Source organism: Narcine bancroftii, chromosome 4 (genome assembly GCF_036971445.1).
Source record: "Narcine bancroftii isolate sNarBan1 chromosome 4, sNarBan1.hap1, whole genome shotgun sequence".
Lineage (NCBI taxonomy): Eukaryota > Metazoa > Chordata > Chondrichthyes > Torpediniformes > Narcinidae > Narcine > Narcine bancroftii.
In genome coordinates, this window is record NC_091472.1 from 33,812,024 (window position 1) to 33,834,321 (window position 22,298).

The 22,298-nt window shown below is 40.3% G+C and overlaps 1 protein-coding gene across 3 annotated transcripts in view; it reads right to left on the reverse strand.

The window, feature by feature from the left end:
* Positions 1-12,529: 12,529 nt before the first annotated feature.
* ppp1r21 (protein phosphatase 1, regulatory subunit 21) overlaps positions 12,530-22,298 on the reverse strand; it is a 113,449-nt gene continuing 103,680 nt past the window's right edge. For 2 of the 3 annotated variants that reach the window (XM_069931029.1, XM_069931032.1), the window contains 3 exons: positions 18,845-18,943; positions 14,344-14,472; positions 12,531-13,167 (listed from right to left, as the gene is read on the reverse strand). In XM_069931029.1, coding sequence (XP_069787130.1) covers positions 13,138-13,167; positions 14,344-14,472; positions 18,845-18,943 — 258 coding nt within the window. In that variant the 3' untranslated portion in view covers positions 12,531-13,137. Of the gene's footprint in view, positions 13,168-14,343; positions 14,473-18,844; positions 18,944-22,298 lie in introns of all 3 variants that reach the window. The other variant, XM_069931031.1, reaches the window with a different exon arrangement.

Here is a 22,298-nt window from a genome sequence, read left to right on the forward strand (position 1 = left end):
CAAAGTGTAGTGATGTGGAGACTAATTCGAAAGTGAAACACAAAGAAATTCACTTCAACAATGTATTTCTTATTTCAAACATGAGCCCTTAAACAGAGAGTTCATAAGATGGAAATCAGACTTAAATGTAAGTATTGTTGAACAAAACTGGTCTGATTTATGCAAGGACAGGATGACAAATACAATATTCAAAGAAAAACACACATGGGTGTCGCGAGGTATTTTATTGGGGCTGAGGCAAAGCTTTTATACTGTTGGTATACTGCTGTTTGCCCCATCAACTGATGTCACTATCCACATAACAATAGCGGGTTTCCCGTGCGCTATCCCCAAGCTGTCAGCTGTGCAGCGGGGGCCAGCACCATGTTGGGGATGCTGGCCCCTACGCAGCCATAGCTGTACGACCGGTGGTTCACTAGCTGGGGCCAGTGCCGCTGCGCGGTCAGCCGATTGCCGCAGCGGCATGCCACTACAAGGTATAAATTAGTACAATACAATTTTTTGCATTAGTTATATCTCACACCACAGAAATTAAATAAGTGAAAGTCAGACTCATCAGGTCAATGTTTTAGATGAGTCGAGGAAATGGGAACTTTCTTACAGTCGACTTGGTCATGTTCCAAAGCAAGATCTTTTTGGGTGGATTTTGGAAAATGTTTAGAACAGATTATTGGAATTCCATTTTCACAAAACCCAGAATTGTTTTTACTGGCAAGTATAATGGGGATAAGAGCAAAATTGAAATTATCTAAATATCTAAGTTGAATTTGTAAAATTGCAGTGTCAGAAAGTGTATTGCAGTTACTTGGAAGTCTGCCTCCCATCTAGGTAAGGGATGCTGGAATGAAGAAATGCATAGCTGTGTCCCCCTGGAGAAAATTAAGTACAACGTAAGAAATAAGTATGACACATTTCTGCAAAAATGGAGACCATATTTGCAGATCTCAGGAGTAAATCTTTAGTTGTGTTTTTTCCAGTTCTCGAGTCCACGTTAACTTTCTCCAAAGAAGACGACTAGTTAAATAATGAATTGAAATCTGTGGAGTGAACGGCACTTTCCAGAAACTTTTCTTATTTTTCCATTCTATCTTTCTTTCTTTCTTTTTCTCTTCTCACACACATTTTTGGGATCTTTTGGGTGGGTGGGAGAGGTTGGAGAGTTTGAGTTACATACATTATGTTGCATAAATTTGTCTACTTGTGTATTTGTATTTTTTAATTTTGAATTCGACTACAAATAAAATATATAAAATAAAAAACTGGAAAATTCTTGAAAATAAATCCAACTCATAAATTGAAGAGAAAATTTATGGATTATTCCAGGGAGAGGACAACATATCAGAAGATACACCAGAAGTTTTCTTCTGACCATGACTCTCAGAAATATGAAACCATTTATTTTCCTCATTTAGTTTATGCAATATTGTTTTCACAGTGTTTGTTCAGTAAAATATTAACAGTCCTCTAAAGATTACTCAAAGAATTACTTTTTGCCATTTTTTTTCCCCCAAATCCATCAGACAATAAGAGTTCATTTCAATCTGAATAGCCCAGCTAGGGTTTGCCTGGATATAATTTCTCGTTAAATTTATCTGGCACTTTTTCAAACATGTGTCTCCCAGCTCTAGGTATTAATTTAAAAATAATCTTGTGTATTTTCTGATGGATTGTACCAGGATCCAATTCTCTCAGTGACAGCATTTAAAGTGATTTGATTATGGACCTTAACTAAAATATTAGGGCCGACTTTCTGAAATATACAAAATACTTCAGGAATTTTGTTTTCCATGGCTTGCTCGTTTCCTGCCAGTTTTACACGATCTGCCAATTTGGTGGATTTAGTTGCTTCCTCTGGAAAGGAAAATGGAAAAGCTTGCTATATTATTTCCAGTTTGTGTCTAATTTTCTCCCCAATTCTGCTGAAATTATCCACTCATCCTGTTATGGTTGTCATGAGGGATTTTACATGCAAATACAGTACATTGGGAAAACTAGGTTGGGAATGGATCTCAAGAGAGATAGAGAGAATTTGTAGAAACCCTACGAGATGGCTTTTAGAGCAGTTTGTTGATGAGCTCATTAGGAGGTCAGCTGTACTGGATTTGATATTGTGTAATGCACTGGAAGTGATTGGAGAGCATCAAGTTAATGAACCGTTAGGGGGCAGTGATCACAATATGGTTGAGTTCAATTTGAGATTTAACAAGTGTAGAGCTCGTCGAAAGAACCAAAGACTTGTTGATCCAAACCAAGGCTTTTATTAGCAAAAGACCGGAGCTCTTCACAGGTGGCCGACCAGTCCGGAATGATCCGACCTGGCTAGGGACACAACCCTTTAAGGCCCAGGTAATAGGTGTGGCTTAGCTCTCAGCCAATCGCTGTAAGCACAGTCTAGATACAGTAACTATATACACTATGTACATTGGTGATAGATATGTACTATCACAACAAGGAGAAACTAAACTCAAATGTGTCAGCATTTCAATAGTGGCATGAAGGAGAAACTGGTCAAAGAAGATTGGAAGGAGGCACTTGTCGGGAAGATGGCAAGGCAGCATTGGATGGAGTATCTGCAAGAGATGAGAAAGGTGCTGGATAAATACCTACCTTAGAGGAAATATCCGAATGGAAAAATGTCGGCTAACAAGGGTAGTCAAAGCCAACGTCAAAGCAAAAAAAGCAAAAGAAATGGCAGACAAGGAAGCAAAAATTTAGTGGGAAAATGGAGGACTGGGACGTTTTTAAAAACTTGCAGAAGGTAAGTTAAAAACTCATAAGGAGGGAAAAGATGGATTTTGAGAGAAGGCTAGAAAATAATATTAAAGAGAATACAAAAAGCTTCTTAAGAGTCAGCAAGGTGAGCATAGATATACGATCTCCAGATAATGAAGCTGGAAGAATTAAAATCAGAACAAGATGGCAGATGAACTAAATGAGGATTTTGCATCAGTCTTCACTGTGGAAAACAATCGGTCTTCATGTGATAGCCCTTTCATTCCTGGAATCATTCCAAGAATCATTCTTATGAATGTTCTCTGAATCTTCTCCAACCTTAGTACAATTTTTCTTAAATAAGTTAGCACAATGCCATTACAGTGCAAGTGATGGGGACTGGGGTTCGAATCCTGTGCCACCTGTATGGAGTTTGTATGTTGTCCCTGTGCCTGTGTGGGTTTCCTCCCACCGTTCGAAATGTACCAGGGGTTGTAGGTTCATTAGGTCTATTTGGGCAGCATGGGCTTGTGGGCCGAAAGGGCCTGTTACTGTGCTGTATGCCTAAAATAAAATCTGCTCAAAATACTCCGTGAGGCCTCACTAATGCTTTATAAAATCTCAACATCACATCCTTGGTCTTATATTCCATTCCTCCTGAAATTAATGTCAGCATTGAATTTGCAAATTTATCTTCAGGCTATCCTGCACTAAGACTCCCAGGTCCCTTGCATTTGGGTATTTTCAATGTTCTACCTTATAAAATAGTCTTCCACTTTATTTGTTTCTATCCATGTGCATGACTGCACATTTTCCAACCTTGTATTTCATTTGTCACTTCTCTGTCCATTCTTCTAATCTGTCACGGCCCTTCTGCAGCCTTCCTGTTTCTTCTACACCACCTGCTCCTCCACCTAGCTTAGTATCATCTGCAAACCTGGCCAAAATGCCATTCATTCCACCATCCAAATCATTAATATACAACATAAAAACAAGTGGCCCCAACACCAACAACTGTCAGCCAACCAAAATATGATCCCTGTATTCCAACTCTCTGTTTCCAGCCAATCAGCAAATATTCTACCCACATTAGTATGTTTCCTGTTTACCATGGACTCTTATCTTGTTTAGTACACCTTGTCAAAGGCACCCATTGCATTTCCTTTTTGTAGTCTGCTTTCCACTTTTTCAAAGAATTCAAATAGGTTTGTCAAGCAAGATTTTTCCCTTCAGGAAACCATCCTCACTTTGGCCTATTTTGTGAGGTGTCTCTAAGTACTCCATCATCTCATCCTTGAAAATCGACTCTAACATCTTCCCAACTACTGACATCTGCCTAACCGGCCTATAATTTCCTTTCTGCTGCCTCCCTCCCTCCCTTCTTGAATAGTGGGGTGACATTTGTGATTTTCCGGTCCTACAGGACCATGCCAGAATCTGTGGATCATTACCAATACCTCCACAGTCTCCACTACTACTTCATTCAGACCCGAGGGTTCAATCCTCTGGACTGCAAGACATCCATCTTTAGGCATTCAGCTCCCTGAGCATCTTCTCTCTTGAAATAGTAATTGCACTCACTTCCCTTCCCTGATATCCTTCGAGACCTCGCACACTGTTAATGTCTTTCATGGTGAAAACTGATGCAAAATGCTTATTTATTTTCTTTGCCATTTTCTTGTCTCCCATTATTATTTCTCCAAAGTCAATTTCTAGTGGTCCTATATATACTCTCTCCTCTGTTACCCTTTGTATATCTGAAGAAGCATTTGTATCCTCTGACATTATTTGCTTGCCTATTTTCATACTTAATCTTTCCCTCCATGTGAGGTTTTGGTTACCTTCTGCAAATTTTTTAAAACTTACCATTCTTCCATCTTCCCACTAATTTTTGATTTCTTTTACACCCTCTCTTTTGCTTTTATGTGGCTTTGATATCCCTTGTCAGCCACAGTTGTGAAGCTTTTCCATTCAAATTTTCCTCTTTTTTGGCATGCATTGACCCTGCACCTTCCTCGTTTCCTGCAGAAACTCCATCCATTGTTGCTCTGCTGTCTTCCCTTCCAATCTACTTTAGCCAGTTCCTCTCTCATGTAACTGTAATTCCCTTCCCCTTTCAACACATTTGACTTTAGTTTCATCTTGTTAAATCTCAAATTGAACTCAATCATATTGTGATCACTGCTCCCTCCTAATGGTTCTTTTACTCTAAGCTCTCCAATTGCCTCTGGTGCATGATACAACATTCAGTCCAGTACAGCCAATTTCCTAGTGGGCTCATCAACAAACCACCTCATAGACATTTTACAAATTGTCTCTTGAGATTCAGTGCCATCCTGGTCTTCCCAATATGCTTGCATGTTAAAATCTCCCATGACGACCATAACATTGCCCTTCTGCCACTCCTTTACTATTTGGTTGTAATTTGCTGAAAGTATTTGTTGATCTCAATTTACTATAGAACACTGGAGCACAGAAATAGGTGCTTCCAGTCTGTGCCAAACCAATTATTTTGCCTAGTCCCACTGACTTGTACCCAGTCCATAGCCCTCCATATCTCTCCCATCCATGCATCTGCCCAAATTGTTCCTAAATGTTAAAATGTATTCCACATTCATCACTTCAGCTGCCAGCTTGTTCCACACTCCCACTTCTCTCTGTGTGAAGAAGTTCCCCTTCATTCCCTTAAGCTTTTCCCCTTTTCACATTAACCTATGTCCTCACGTACCCTCAGTGGAAAAAAAAACCTACCTACATTTATTTTGTCTACCCTCTCATAATTTTAAGTACCTCTATCAAATTTCCCCTCATTCTTCTGTGCTCCAGGGAATAAAGTCCTAACATGTTTAACGTTTCCCTGTAATTCAGTTCCTAAAGTCCAGGCTACATGCTAGTAAATCTTCTCTGCACTCTGTTGTGTATACACTCACACAATTAAGACTTGGAAACATGATGCTTTCTCATCCTTTACTTCCATTAGACTACTGACATACAGGGTTATATATATGGAAGAGTGACATCATGACGTGGGCATCATGATGTCCAGCAGAGGGCGGGCTATACCCAACACTCTTCCCCACCCGTGCAGTAAATGCTGACTGGGCCCCTTCGAACTAGTAAGATTACATCGGGCCCAGGACTACAAATGAGAAGTAGAATACATCTCATGAGTAATTATAATTATAAAAGGGAAAGTATTTAATAATAATCAGGCCACATAGTCCTTAAAGTGTTCAGATGGTCTTCTTTCTCTTTTGACCACCTCGGCGTGGTTTGCTGTGCTGATCTTTGCTCAGGACCCATAGATAGTCAGGTCGGCGGTGACTGTCCACTTTCGCTGCCCTCCTGGCTACGTGTCTCAGTAACTGGCTCGGCTGTGCAACCGTTTCTCCCCCCTCCTCACTCAGCCTGAGGGGTGGGATGGTTGGGGTCAGGCCATGGCAGGTCTGCTTCCATTTCCTCCAGTTCATGAGGCAGTTCATGGACTTTAGTGTCAGTCAATGCTCGTAATTGGTCAATGAGTCACTTCCACAATCTCTCCCCAACTCGAACAGAGTTGGGGCTCAATTTTTTTAAGATTACTCCTACTTTATATTGTCTTTATACTCTTTATATTGTCTATAATCTTGTACCAGAATTCACTCGCCCACTTCCAATGTCCCAGGTGAGGTTTGTGGTGATGCCGATTTTTGCAATCGGAGACCCAGATCTGGATGAACTGTGGACAGCCTGGTCCGCAGGTTGAGACCAAACATTAGTTCAGCTGGGGTGCGTTTTGTGTTAATTTGCAGTGCGTTTCTGTATCCCAATAGGAAATCTGTGATTTTGTGTGTCCAGGAGGCATTTAGAAGTTTCATGGTTTTCATTGCTTTTTTGAATGTTTGTACAAAACATTCTGCCTCCCCATTAGTACTTGGGTGATAGGGTGTTGACAAACTATATCTGATATTGTTATCATGCATAAATATTTTAAAATGTTCCGATGTAAATTGAGTCCCATCGTCCATAACTAATTCATGACGCAATCCATAAGTGGCAAAGATATCTTGTAGACAGTCAATCGTGGGATCTGCTTTGGTGCTTTTCACCTGTGAAACTACTGGCCCATTTGGAGTGTGTGGCCACAACTATTAGGAAAGTCTCACCCATGAATGGTCCAGCGAAGTCTCCATAAATCTGATGCCAGGGTTTGGATGGCCATTTTCATGGGTTAGCTTCGGCTTGCGGCATTTTTGGCTGCATTGCATTCTCTTACTGTTGTTTCAATGTCTCTGTCTATGGAGGGCCACCAGACATTTATCCAGGCCAGTTCCTTCATTCGTACCATTCTCGGATGGTTGTGATGTAGTTCTGATAACATGGTAGTTTGCCATTTGGCTGGAATAATTGTATGGGTACCCCATAGTAAACATCCTTCTTCAACTGATAGTTCATGGTGGCGTGTGTGGTAAGGTTTTGGATCTTCTGGAATGACTTCAGATTCGGGCCACCCATTAAGGGTGAAGTATAGGATCTTGTTTAAGGTTGCTTCTTTTCGGGTTTCCTTTGCCATCATCTGGGTTGTAATGGGCAGTGGTTGAAGTTGTTCTTGGTTGATCGCTGCTGCCTCTGCTCTCCATTAATAATTTCTTCTCGTTGTTCTGTCTTGGTTAGCAGCATGCGTGATAAGGCTTTTGCATGGGTGTTGAGTGTTCCTGGTTTATGTTTTATATATTTACATGCCGCTAGTAGCATGACCCAGCTTTGAATTCTGGCCGCAGCTAATACTGGTATACCTTCGTGTGACCACAAGATTAAACTAAGAGGCTTGTTGATTGTGATCAGGGTGAATTTTCTTCCGTAAAGATATTGGTGGAATTTTTTTACACCAAAGATTATTGCCAATCCTTTTTTTTCTAGTTGGGCGTAACTTTGTTTGCTTGTGGTTAATGTTCACGAAGCATACACTACAGGTTGTTCACCTTTTTCTGTGATTTGGGATAGGACCGCTCCTAGTCCCACTGGTGAAGCATCCACGGCTAGTGTAACTTCTTTACTAGGGACGTAGTGGATTAGCACCTTATTTGTTGTCATTAATATTTCCTTTAGTTAATTGACTGTGTTTTTAGTTTCTGTGTTTGATCTTTCTTGAGTAATTGGGTTCAGTGGGTTGCATAGGGTAGACATATTAGGGATATGTTTTCGGTCGTGATTAACAAGTCCTAGGAAGGACTGTAATTCCGATTTGTTGGTTTGGTATGGGGCCTTGCAAACAGCTTCTGTTCCTGCTGGATTAATTTGTACCCCCTTGTTGTTGATTGTAAACCCAAAATATGCTACTGAGGGGCACATGAAGAAACGTTTGTCCTTTCATAATTCTATATTAGCCTGTTGTAGTCTGGTTAAAACATTTTCAAGGATTTCTAAGGGTTCACTGTCGATTCGGCCCGTGATGATGATATTATCTAGGTAACGCCCAACTGAGAGTCCATGTAGTAAATTGTCCATTGTTACTTCAAAAATCGCAAGTGCTGTTGAAATTTCATAAGGCATGTGTGTATAGGTCAATAATCCCAGATGGGTATTGATTGTCACATATCCCCTTGATTTTTTGTCCAGTTCTATCTGTTGATATGCCTGTGACAAATCTATTTTTGTGAATTTTTGCCCTCCCTTTAGTGCTTGGAACAATTCTTCGGCCTTGGGCATTGGGTGTTCGGATATTTTGAGTGATAGATTGATGGTGATTTTGTAATCACTGCAAAAACAAATCTCACCATTTGCTTTTCATACGGGTACGATGGGTGCTGCACAATCGCTGTATCATATTGGTTCTAGTATGCTTTAGTCTATTTAATTCAGCCTCAATTTTCCCTTTCATAGCAAATGGGACTGTTCTGGCTTTGAAAAATTTTGGTTCAGCATTATCTTTTAATTGCAGTTTGGCTTGAACACCTTTGATTTTCCCCATTTCTTGCTGGAAAACCACTACGTGGCTGTTGAGGATTTGGTTGCGTTCTGGCTGGGAGTTGTCCGTGCGGTTTATATTTAGTATTGAACAGATTTCCACCCAGTCAAGGGGAATGTGTGGTAGCCAGTTTCTTCCAAAAAGTGCTGGTCCCTGGGTATCTATGATGTAGAGAGAGTGTTTTTGGTTGCTGTTGTTTCTATTGTACTTGGACCATACTTTTTCCAAACACTTTAATTCTGTCTCCTGTTACAGATCTTAGAGTTATTTCAGTTGTTTTTACCATGAGGTGTGGTAGCAAGCGTTCCTTTACATGTAACGGCATTAGGGACACCTCGATCCCCGTGTCTAATTCCATCTTCATGGGGTGTCCGTTTATTTTTAGCTGTATAAAGATTAATACGTTTCCTCCATTTATTCCTCAGATGTGCAGTATCTCAGGAGCTTAAATTTCAGGAGCTTGAGTGCTCCGCCACTCAAGGTCAGTCATTGGGCTGTTATCACCATCGTTGCTAGGTTGCCTCTCTCGCTTTGCAATTGTTTTGACTTTAGCTGCCTGTTTATTTGCAGGCTACCTGCACTTTAGAAGTGGACATTTAGCTTTGATATGTCCTCCTGTTTTGCAATGGTTGCATTTAGAATTTTTGAAGAAATAGTTTTCAGGACAGTGGTTGCATTTCCCAGATGGAAGCATTGTTGGTGGGAAGACCTCCCAACCAGCAGGCAGCCCTATCTACAATCTGTAATGACGATCTAAATCTATAATTTTCGCCATTAACTTCTCGCTATTACCTTCCAGATGACAAACCTGGCCATTCAAATCCTTCAAAATAGATTCTGCCGCAGTGAAACGCTCACCATGTTCATCAGTAGAATGACAGACCTTTTCAAGTTGATCCACCAAAGCAAGAAAGCTATCATTCAGAACTTTAAATCCTTCAGTGATGAACTTTGACCTGCTCAAGTGCTTCAAAGAAGCTCTCAGAAGTCAGATTTTCTGGTGAATTAGTCCGTTTCATGATTTTTTCCTGACCTTTTAATCAAGTTTTAGTACTAAATTCAATTACTTGCAGTATGGAAAAGAACCATGACAGAAAGAATGACCACACTGCTCAATGCTTATGAAAAAGGCAGTAAATTGATGGTTAACTTTCACTCAGTTAAAACAGAACTTAATTATTTTGAAAATAAACATCATGCCATGTTTCATATTTTTAAGTTATTCCTCACTTTCTGATCAACTGCTCCACAATTCACTTCCCCGGGCTCATTTGTTGTTGTGGATCAAACCTTGTCTCTCTCGCTTGTTCATCTTGACTGGATGTGCTCAGAACACCAAATAACATCAAACACAACAGAGAGGGCCTACCGCGGACCTCCACCACCTAAAATGACAGAATGAGAAGACGAAATGAACTGACCTAGTGTGTAAAAGCTGGCACGATTTTCTTGTTTAATTGTGTGATGACATTGTTTAATGGGTTTATTGTATTGTATATGTTGAACGTTTAGTGAGTAGGGAGGGGGGAGGGAAGGGACGGGGGAAAAGGGGAGAAAATGACACTGTGTATATTCAAGAGGGAAATGTTTATGTGTATTTTGGTCAATATGGTTCATAGTGTGAAAAATTAAAAAAAAATTTAAAAATTTATTCCCTTTGAGGATAATAAATGACCATCACTGTTTTCCTTCAACAAGATATTAAGAGAAACAGATCAGAATATAGCCAGAAACAATTTTCTTTAAGGATATTTTCATGCATTGAACCAGTTATTTTTGAATCACTCTAGGAAGACTTTGAACCTAAAGCAGAAATGATTAGTTTAAATAAAGTCTTGCAACTTTATCATATAGAATCTGAAATATGCATGACTATATAAACCTTAAAGCATTTTACTTTATTTTCAGTCACATTCTTTGAAAACATTTAACTGTTGCTGCATCTGCAGGTTCCTCCCCCTCCACAGAGCCACCCGAAAGGCAATATAATTAACCCCCCTCCCAAGTTTACAGACAAAGCCTCACTAATATACTTAATATACTAATGAAGACTCTTGCTAAGCAGGGATAGAGAGTCACTCCAATGGCAAACGGCATCATACAGCTCTTCATCCTGGGCAACACCATTGTTGTTTCACACTACTTTATTCAAACAGCTGCTGAGTAAAATATAGCCAAGGCACTCCGCTGGCTGAATATTTGATCCCATCTTCACCAAAGGTATATGTCTTAATTCAGAGAACATTTACTTTTATAATTTTAGACTTTTATTTAAATTGTTATTTATTGCAATTTATTTATTTGCTTTCCTCTTTTATTTTGCCGGTTGCTTGAATTCTGGATAACGGGTTTTACTGTGGTTGTCTTTTGCTTTGATCTCGTTATCTTTTAATCACCATTTTGTACCATTCAAATAATGGATTTTAAATATAACCTGGCTGTTGGTACAAGCATATTAGAATGAGCTAACTCTTGTCATCAATTGTATTTTGAAGTTGAACTGATCCATCAATACTAGAAAAGTGCTATTAATGAATAGAAAGGAAAGGATGTTTAGCATCCAGCTAGTTTATTGGGAGTCATTGTTTTGCATTTTGGGAAAAACATGGTAAAGTGAACTCTTTATTGCAGTTTGTATTTTAAATTGTTAATTCTTAATTATGCATCGTAAGAGTGAGTCTCAGGCAACTGGAAAACTTGCTAAACCGGCATCTACCAATCCCCATATGTGCTGGTTACCAGGGATTTTACTGTAGTGACACACCAATGGGCTATTGGTTACAAAAGCACAATACAGGTTGAATACCCCTTATCTGAATACCCAAAATCCGAAATGATCCAAAGTCCGAATCTTTTTCATCCGTGGTCCCATAAGGTAACACGTAATAGAGTTCAGAAATGCTGATCGGAGAACAGGATGTAGCAGATGCAAGTAGGTGCATTATTGAGTGTAGATTTTTCAATACATGTCTACTTCAATTAATTTGTGCATATATAAATCTTTGTACTGTAATGTGAATGCATGTACTGTATCTTTAAGTTTGAGTGAATGAGTGCATTTTTTAAATGGTGTTCCAAAATCCAAAACTCTTCTGATTCCAGGCATTTCAGATAAGGGATATTCAACCTGTATTGAAATTGGGCACTCATATTAGATAGAAGCTTTAATTATGATCCAGGAATTTGTTAACTCATAGGTACACAAGTAACTTCATATTACTGAAAAATATAGCACACTTAGTCAATTAATATGACTGAGGAATATCATTTGTTTGAATAAGTCGCTAATGTAGCAACTGAAATTCCAAACTACAGCAAGAAAATTTGACGGGGATGTAGCAAGAATAAAATGGGATAGTGCAAATGGGTGGCACAGGGCCTGTTGCCGTGCTGTACAATTTTCTGGCAATAAATATTACTGTCTGTGGAGGTTTTCTGAATATTATGCAAATGATGGGTCAGATGAACAAAATCAATGCCACAAATGAAAATTATAAAGTCATTATGACATTGACGGAATGATGTATTCAACTTGACTGAGATTTCTGTAATACCATGATTATACGCAAAAATACTTCAAAGTCCTAAAGTGTTTTGCAGGCAGAGGTTATGAACAGGTGCTGAGTGGCTGCCTTTCACTGAAATAGCAATGAAAGATGTTGAACAAGCTTTATGTATCAGTCATGTATTAATGTAAAACACTAAGTGTGCTTATGCACGCTGCAACCGTGCCTGCCTGTCCCGCATCGGACTTGTCAGTCACCAACGAGCCTGCAGCAGACGTGGACATACCCCTCCATAAATCTTCGTCCGCGAAGCCAAGCCAAAGAAAGAAAGAAGAAGTGTGCTTATGCAATTTTTTTTAATTGATTTTATTTCTATTAACATATTATTCAGTGAACAGATTTTCATGCTCAGATTTTCTCAGGGAAGGAAGTAATAGAACAATGTGGATTAGTAGAAAAAAAAAGGTGATGCGGGATGCGCAGTTGAAAAACACTAGAAAGGAAAAGCAGGGGTAAACTGAACAAGTTAGAATTGTGTTCCACAATTCAAGGAATCAAAACACGTGCCCGACAGAGTATCCTGTATTTTTTTCAGAAATAGTTACAGAATTACTCCACACATTGTCACATGATTTCATGTACAAAACCATCTATGGATTTACACAACTCAAATTATTTCATAGCTACTGTTACAAATTACGTACGCAATGGAAATTTCACAGGTAGATTATTTTTGGATACATTTTATGTGCCAGAGTATGTTTCTAAAATTTTAGGGAATGATATATTTTAAAAAATCCCTTTAGGTAGAATTTTCTTTTGATTTCTCAGCTCTGCAGTTCCACTTTCATCAACACTTTATACTCCCAGAAAAAACTGTAATACACAATTCTTCATTTGGCATCAAATTTTCCTGGAGGTTGTGGTTTCATCTTCTGTGCACAGATCTCCAATGGAATAATGTTTTAGACATTACCGATTTCTGTTTTTCTTAGCATTACCCTTTAGGAAAAAAACAAAAAAACAATGGATCAACACGACGGGAAGCTTGATCTCCAAAATAAATCCAACAATCAAGCCATTTAATTTCATTGCATTAAAGATAACATTCTTACAAATAAAATACATCTTTCTGATGTCAAATGGATCTTTAAAATGTCAATGAACTCACAAAAAAAATTATTCTTTTTCAAAATCTAGTCAACAGACAAGACAAAGGTGTGAATATTTTTTGTACGTTTTCTCCACTTCACTTGTCACAGACAACTGTGCCATCTACCAATTCCCAGCTCAAATGGCAATATTGCTGATGCATCCTTAGCGCCGAAGGTACCAGCAATTTATAATGCATACGGTGCAGATCCTATAAAGAGAGGCAACAAAGTTTGGGTGCATTCCTTGCAGATCAGAGGAATGGAGGTGACCTTCTTCAAGTATACAAGATCCCAATGGGGCTTGATGGGATACACATGAAGATATCTTCTCTAGTGGGAGAGTCAGAGCAACAAAACAAGGGGCCAGTTATTTAAAACAGGTGTACAGAAATCTCTCCTCGCAGAAGACAGTGAATGTCTGTTAAATCAACTCTTAAGATGCTGGAGACCACACACACACACACACACACACACACACACACACACACACACACACACACACACACACACACACACACACACACACACACACACACATACACTCACGCGCGCATGCATGCGCCTTTCCCCACAAACAGCCCCCCTCCTCGTGGATGCACACAGCCCCCCCCCCCCCACCCCACCATCCATTTAAGTGCCAATCTGTCAATGTTCACTATTCATACAAAATAATGGACAGGGCACAAAGGAATATCAAACAATCTAAAGATGAAAAATTAGATCAGAAGTTAAGACATTGTATTGGTATTGGTAGTAGGGCTTCTCAGAGCCTCAAGAACAGGGGCCATAGTGGTATGTTCAGTTTGGCCAAGCCAACAGAGTTTGATGTCATTTGATTAAGTATAATCCTCAACCGAATACATGTGAAATAATGTATTCTATTTGCAAAATTCATTTATATTGGATCAAATTTGCAGTTTTCCAGCAGTTTGTCAATCAATTCAATAAATGAACAAACTAAATGAAAGGTTGGTCTAATGGTGGAAGACATAAAAAACAGAAACAAAGAGGCCATTGCGTTTACCTTGGAGCCCATTCGAAGAGAGTCAATTTCTTCCCTTTGCTTTGATAAAGTCTCATTCATGCTGCACAGATGATCACTCATCATACTCAACTGATCTTCATAGCTTCTTTTTGTTGTAGTCAGCTCATCCTACAGCAAAATGAAGACAAATCTACATTAGCACCTAAAGATGGTCTCTGCAGAAGGAACAGTCATGTCTGACTATATGCGGAGTCTACTGGATTCATCCCAAATTGCAAGATTAATAGAGCAGATGGCTCTGCTGTGTATGGAGGAAGCATGGCCTCCCTGCCTGTTTGGAATTTGTGTACTGTGGGTGGTCACATGTCCTCCCTGTCTGAAACTTATTTGGAAGTCACATCACCTGTCAATCAAGTTTGGACTCCAGCCACCTATTAGTGCAAGCCTTACTGTTGGCTAATTTAAATCAACTAGGGTTATCATGAAAATGCTTCAAAATATCAATATCAACGGAAAAGATCTAAGAATAATCAGGAATCTCTACTGGAAACAAAGTGCAGCCTATGGATAGACCATGAGATTGGTGAATATCAGCCAATAAAGAGAGTTGTCAGACAGGCTTGTGTTCTATCACTAGACTGGTTCTCCCTGTACAGTGAAAACATACAAAATCTATCTGGAATAAGTAATAGGAGGACATAATATCAACAACCTCTGCTATGCAGATGATACAGAACTGAGAGCATACAGAGAAGTAAATTTACAGAAATTACTATCTGCCGTCCACACAGAGAGCGGAAGACTTGGCCGAACTTTAAACAAAAATAAAAGTGAAGTAATGGTAATACCAAAGAAACCTGATATTCCAAATTGTAGGATCGTATTGGAAAATGAAATCCTGAAACAAGTTCACAACTTCAAGTACCTTGGATCATGGGTTATATCTTATGGCAAATAAAATACAGACATAATAGAAATGAGAAACATCCTAATGAACAAGAAAATAGCAAATGACATCTGCCTTTGACATCTGCCACATTCTTCCTATATTGACGAGTGGCTTTGAGTCAAGGGCCATCATATATACAATGGAAAAAAGAATCAATGCAGCAGAGATGTGGTTTTTCAGAAGAATGCTATCATTCTTTTTCAAAATCGGACAGGATAACTAATGAAGAAGTTCTACAAAGAATGAACACAAAATGTACATTACTTAAAAGAATCAGAAAACTGCAATCAAAATTATTTGGAAACATCATGCGAAGAGATGCATTATAGCTGCAACTGGAAAGCTGGAAGGAAAAAGAAGAGGCAGACAGAAATGAAAATGATGGATATCATTTGATATCATGGTTAGAAACAGTAGAGGCAACAACTACAATTTGAAGGGTCAGAGACTGTGAGGGATGGAGAGACATGATCGCCCACACCCAATGGCAAGGCACCCAAGAGAGAGAGGGTTATTATTGGCTCGAAGCACAGATTAGCACTGTATATAACACCAACGCACAGCACATTCTTTCTCTCTGCCTTATGCACCAAGCCCCGGACACCACTCCAATTCAGGTCGTGAGTGTGGACATTGCTGGAAGTGTCATGGGTAAGTTGCAGTATTGTGATAGATTAATACTTGTAGAGAGCCACAACCCCGTTTGTAGTGTGTGTGCAGGTCAAGGATAGGTTTCCCGTTGTTGGAGTCCAACCTAAGTCCGAAGTGAATGTCTACATCATGGCTTAAGTGAAATAGTAATCAAGTACCCACCATGACTACCAGCCCCCCCACATCTCCATCGGGCACACAAAACTCAAAACGGTCAACCAGTTTACCTATCTCGGCTGCACCATTTCATCAGATGCAAGGATCGACAATGAGATAGACAACAGACTCGCCAAGGCAAATAGCGCCTTTGGAAGACTACACAAAAGAGTCTGGAAAAACAACCAACTGAAAAACCTCACAAAGATAAGCGTATACAGAGCCGTTGTCATACCCACACTCCTGTTCGGCTCCGAATCATGGGTCATCTACCGGCACCACCTACGGCTCCTAGAACGCTTCCACCAGCGTTGTCTCCGCTCCATCCTCAACATCCATTGGAGCGCTTACACCCCTAACGTTGAAGTACTCGAGATGGCAGAGGTCGACTGCATCGAGTCCACGCTGCTGAAGATCCAGCTGCGCTGGATGGGTCACGTCTCCAGAATGGAGGACCATCGCCTTCCCAAGATCCTGTTATATGGCGAGCTCTCCACTGGCCACCGTGACAGAGGTGCACCAAAGAAAAGGTACAAGGACTGCCTAAAGAAATCTCTTGGTGCCTGCCACATTGACCACCGCCAGTGGGCTGATAACGCCTCAAACCGTGCATCTTGGCGCCTCACAGTTTGGCAGGCAGCAACCTCCTTTGAAGAAGACCGCAGAGCCCACCTCACTGACAAAAGGCAAAGGAGGAAAAACCTAACACCCAACCCCAACCAACCAATTTTCCCTTGCAACCGCTGCAATCGTGTCTGCCTGTCCCGCATCGGACTTGTCAGCCACAAACGAGCCTGCAGCTGACGTGGACTTTTTACCCCCTCCATAAATCTTCGTCCGCGAAGCCAAGCCAAAGACTGTTTAACGTTCTCCCTTGTTTGCTTTCTGTGTCTTAATAAAAGTTACATCTGATTGTAACACTAGTGCCCAGACTCATCTCTCTGTGAACCCACCGAACCTGATATTCTTCTCAACACAATAGGCACCCTTTGATATTATCAATTTGTTCAAAAACATTACCTTCATCAATCTTAGTTTAAAACAAACTCAAATCACTTTTTTTTTAATCTCCAGAGATTAATGCAGTAAAAACTGTGGCTGGATGAATTTCATTCAACTAATGTGAAGAGTGCGAGTGTTCTGCACTCTGGTTTTTATGTCATCCTTCATTGTGAACATTATTTTTAGATCTCTGCATAAACTAACAGCAGTATTAAATAAGTACCAATAGGATTTAGAAATGTCACTGTTTAATTGCAGTAATCTCCTTTGATAAAAAGGGCCTCTGAAGAAACGCTCATTTGTAACTTCAATCATATAAACTGCTTTTATTTCCAATTTGTGTTTCAAAATTGATTCATTCCTGGAGGGAAAATGATCATTTTTGCCCCAGAAATTGAAAATGGTCCCCACCACTCAGGCCATGCTCTCTTCACATTGCAATGATCAAGAAAAAGGTACAGGAGCCTGAAAATGAGAACTCAGCACCACAAGGACAGCTTCTTTCCCTCTGCCATCAGATTTGTGAATGAGCAATGAACCTCAGACACTGCTTCACTTTGACTTTTTCTTGCACTATTTTTGTTTATTTTGGATGATGGTTTTATATAAATGTTTGCTCTATGATGCTGCCACAAAAGAACTGATTTTGTGACAAGATATGTTCATGACAATAAATGGATTCTGAACCAAGCATCTCTGGAATTCATGGGATGAAGTAACTCCACAAAAAAACTCTCTGTCTGAAGTGTTAAAGGGGACTGGGTTGCCCAGGGCCAACCACTGCTGGGTACTTCAGATTTTATATTTAGATTTACATTTCAAAGACAACCTGGCCCTGACCAGATCTACTGCTACCCCCAACCCTACTTCAAAGAGCACTCAGTGTTCAAAACACACATTTTCAGCCCGACTGGATGCTCTGGTCTTCAAACTCTAATCTATGGGGTGAAGTGGATAAAATAATGGGATTAATGAAGGATTATTGTAAATTGTCATGTCTTGAAATGTTGATAATTCCTTCTCCCCGTCTCTACTGATCCTGCTCCAACAGATTATTTTCTACTTCTATAGTCAGAGATGGGTAGGGTCATGATTGAAGCTTAGAGATTAAACCCTACTGATCAGGATCATGACCCTGTGACATAGATCATCCATTTGCCTCCACAGATGCTGCCAGAGCCGTTGTGTTACTCCAGTTTATTAGGCCAGATTACATCATCTGAAATTGCACGTTTCCCCATCTGTGGCAGTTTAAAACACTGAAAGGCAATGACAAAGAAAATTGAAACATGCAATCCTGATCAAGTGATATGAAGAGTATGCTTCTGTTTAAAATTAAAGGTCATCTTTCTTGAACCATCTATTTATTATAAGACCAATAAGATGACTTTTTATGCTCTTCAGGCACTGAACCGTGGGAATTTTTTTCCCTCAAAATGCAATGGAAATAGTATTTGAATATTTTAAAAGCAGAACAGATAGCTTCTTGATAAGCAAGGGGATACAAGGCAGGAATAAAAGCAGACACAAGGGGATGAATGGTCATCCTTTGTTGTTAATTTGTATGATCCGAGTTGTGGAGTGCAGGGGAAAAGCGCAGATTGAATTGCTCAACAAGAATCTGGTACAGATTCCATGGGCCAATTAAATATGATTCTATGAATTCAAAAAATTAGATTACATTTTATACACAAACACATCCAACCAACAAAGAGTTACAAAGCTCACTCGCATTTGTAAATAATTAATTAATGCTCACGCACAGACTTGTTTCTTACCTACCTGTAATCGCACAATGTTCTGATTGGCAACTTTTACTTCTTCTGAAATTATTTCTCTGGACCTCTCTGCAAGTGCTAAGCGTTTAGCAAGGGCTCGACACTACAAATGGAAAAGAGAATAATCTCTTAATTCTTGATTTTAAGTTCACATATTTATTTACACGGTTGCCCTGCTAGAGCTGATTAATTATAGCATTCTGGGTTCTGGAGACCAAAACAGGCATATAACCTCCCACACTTTAAAAAAAAGATTCAACTTGGGCTGAGCATTTATGCCAGGATTCTGGCACAATTATCTGCCCTCTGCTGACACACCCACATGCAATTAAGTACTCTGTAGGTGCAGCACCCCATGGCCTGGAAATTCTTTTACCATCAATCCACTAAATGGAGTCAGTAGCTGTTGAACTTGGGAGAGTTGTGCTACCAAACAAGGAGAAAGGAAAACACAAGCTTCTACCACATCCAACCAAAACAGAGAGAGAGAGAGAGAGAGAGAGAGAGGAGAGAGGAGAGAGAGAGAGAGAGAGAGAGAGAGAGAGAGAGAGAGAGAGAAAAGACACCATGATTTGGACAGTATCTGCTTCTGCTTGGTCTCTTTCTGCCAGCCAGGATATAGTTCAAAACATATCACAGCAATGAATGGCCATGAAGCTCAATGAACAACAGACCCTTACACCACGTCGTGATGAACCATTGTAACCTTTGCTATGAGAGTACGTGGAATGATCAGCCCTTAACAATGTGCAGCAGTAGGGAGAGCTAAGTTCCAGCACAGCAGTGCCTTCAGTAACACATTCACATAGTATATATTTAATTGAAATTAACTTTTAGTTGTTGATAGAATTCAGAAATTCTGAGGAGTCTATAGAGGAATTGCTGGAATAGCAGAGCTGACGCTGATGTGGACCCAGGGGAGCAGAGACACAGCGCTGCTCCGAAGAGTTCCACCACTCAGTCAATGCTGGCAGCTCCGTTCAGACATTAAATGGCCTGTTAGATTAACCAATGATGTTTTTAAACTAAAATCCTGCAACCACTGGTCTGTGCCCAAGATGGAGGTGCCTGTGCTCAGGAGACTCGGGAGCAGCGGACTGGCGCAGGGCACCAGAAATGGGGAGCACATCCCACATTGAGAAGGAAAGTAGAGGAGACAAGCCTATAGGAAGGTGGCTGCCGCGGCGGACCAGTGAAGGGCTCAGCGGCTGAGGGACCTACACAGGCAGCGGGCAACTTGCAGTTAGGGGACCTGCATGGGTGCTGGAGACTGGCTTGTGGGGGTTGGGTGTCAAGACTGGGGTTTGAGGGGATGCTGAAGGCAAGAAAGGCTCCCAAAGGGCCTTAGGAGCTGATCACATCAGAGGTTTGGATTTGTAGCTTGGGTTGTTGATGGATCGAACTACAGAGGCTGCGGGAATGCTGGAGGTGTATCCACGGACATTCAGCGACTCTCTTTTGCTTCTCTTTCTCTTATACTGCAAGGGGTGCTGGGTACCACTAATTGGCTGGCCTATGGAAGTCAGAGGATAGTAGATAAAGGATGTCATTGTGGTTAATGCTCTACAGGGATTGGTGTTGAGGCCACTATTGTTGTAATATATACAAATGACGGATGAAAAAGTAGGAGGGTGGCAAGTTTGCAGAATGACAGACAGTAAAGACTACAGCAGGATATAGATCAGTCACACATATGGACAGGTAAATGGCAGATGGAGTTTAATCCAGACAAATGAGGTGCTGCACTTTGGGAGATTAAAAGCAAGTGGAAAATATTCAGGTAATGGCATGACTGTTTAAATCATTGATGTGCAGTGGGATCGGAGAGTCCAGGTCCATAGATCCCTGAATGTGGCCATGCAAATGAGAGGTACAGATAAGGTGGATAGCCAGCACCTTTTCCCCCAGGACAGGAACAGCAAACACCAGAAGACAGCCATACAAAGGAAAGTTTAGGGGCGACATTAGGGGCAGGTATTTTTTAAAACTTGCATAGAGTTGTGAGTTCCTGGAATGCCATGGGTAGTGGTAGAGGCTGGAACAATAGGGGCATTTAAGAGACTCAAGTACACGAATGAAAAAAAAATAGATGGTTATGAGGAAAGGAGGGTTTTGTTTTATTGGTAGGTAAATATGGGTCAGTGCAACATCGTGAGCTGAAAGGCCTGTATTGTGGTGTAATGTTCAAATAGATAGAGTAATAAAGGAGGAATATGGCATGTGTGTGTCTTTGTTGGTTGGAGCATTCAATGGAAGAGGGAGGAAGTGATGTTGCAGCTAGATAAAACTTTGTTTCAAATGCACTTGAAGTGCTGTGTGCAATTCTGTTTGCCTGTTTTAGCTAAAGACAAGCTGAGTAAGTGGTGGCATTACGGATTTGAACATGGCAGACTATGGGGAGTGCTGTCGCATCTAATTCTTCTTGGTGTTGAATATGTTATCTATGTTACAAAGTTTCTGCCTCAGTTTGAGGTGGTTACTACAAAGTGGAATAAAGCAAGTCATTAGCGAATAGATTGCAACAGGTAACAAAGACTTATAGCTTCCATCTTCTGCACTATTGCCTGATTTTCTGCAACCAATGGAACAGCTAAAGAGAGTTGGGTGCAAGGAAAAATGGGTGACAATGGAGCAGATAACTTGACTGTGAGGTACAGTAAAAATCCCCGGTATCAGACACCTATGGGGATTGGTAGACGCCAGATAAGTGAATTTGCCAGTTGCTCGAGATTGCCTGTTGCATGATTGGCTGCTAACTGCTAGGTGCTCCAATTTTAAACTGTTGTATTTTTTATAGATTTATTTTCCATGATTTTTTTTTGCTGGTTTTACTGTAATTAGTACACTTGCAGAAATTGGAGTATTTTAATATGAATTTGCTGATGAACAGAATGCAGATAGAAATAGGAATGTTACAAGGATGGATCTCTGCGAAACACCAGATAGCGTAGATAAGTAAGCAGTTAAGAATGCTACCAAGTGAAAATATTCCTAACTGGTGAGGCCATGAGACAGAATGTTGCAGTCAATAGAGAAGGCAATTGATAAAGGAGAACAAGGATGAACAGATTACTTTTGTCATCCCAGATGGCAGGATGTCACTTTGCTAGGAATCATTCCAGTATCAAAGCAGGAGAAGGAAGGTTGGAGATCAGATGATACTTTGACTTTAAAGAGAGATGATGGCAAATAGGAAGAACACAGACCACGTGGGAGAATTAAGAAAGCAGGAAAGTTGGATAATTGATAGTTGTGGAAATAAGGTCAGAAAAACAGATATGAAGAAAATGGAGCGGGCACGTGCAGGAGATGACAAAGTAGGGAAGAAAGCAGGCTCAAGACTCAGGCTAACATTTCCCAATTGGCTTGGAGAGGAAAAGTGTCAAGTTAACATCTGACTTGGAGGTGACAACAAAGGAAAAACGTGCAAATTGCTGTTTGATAAAAGAAAAGCAGTA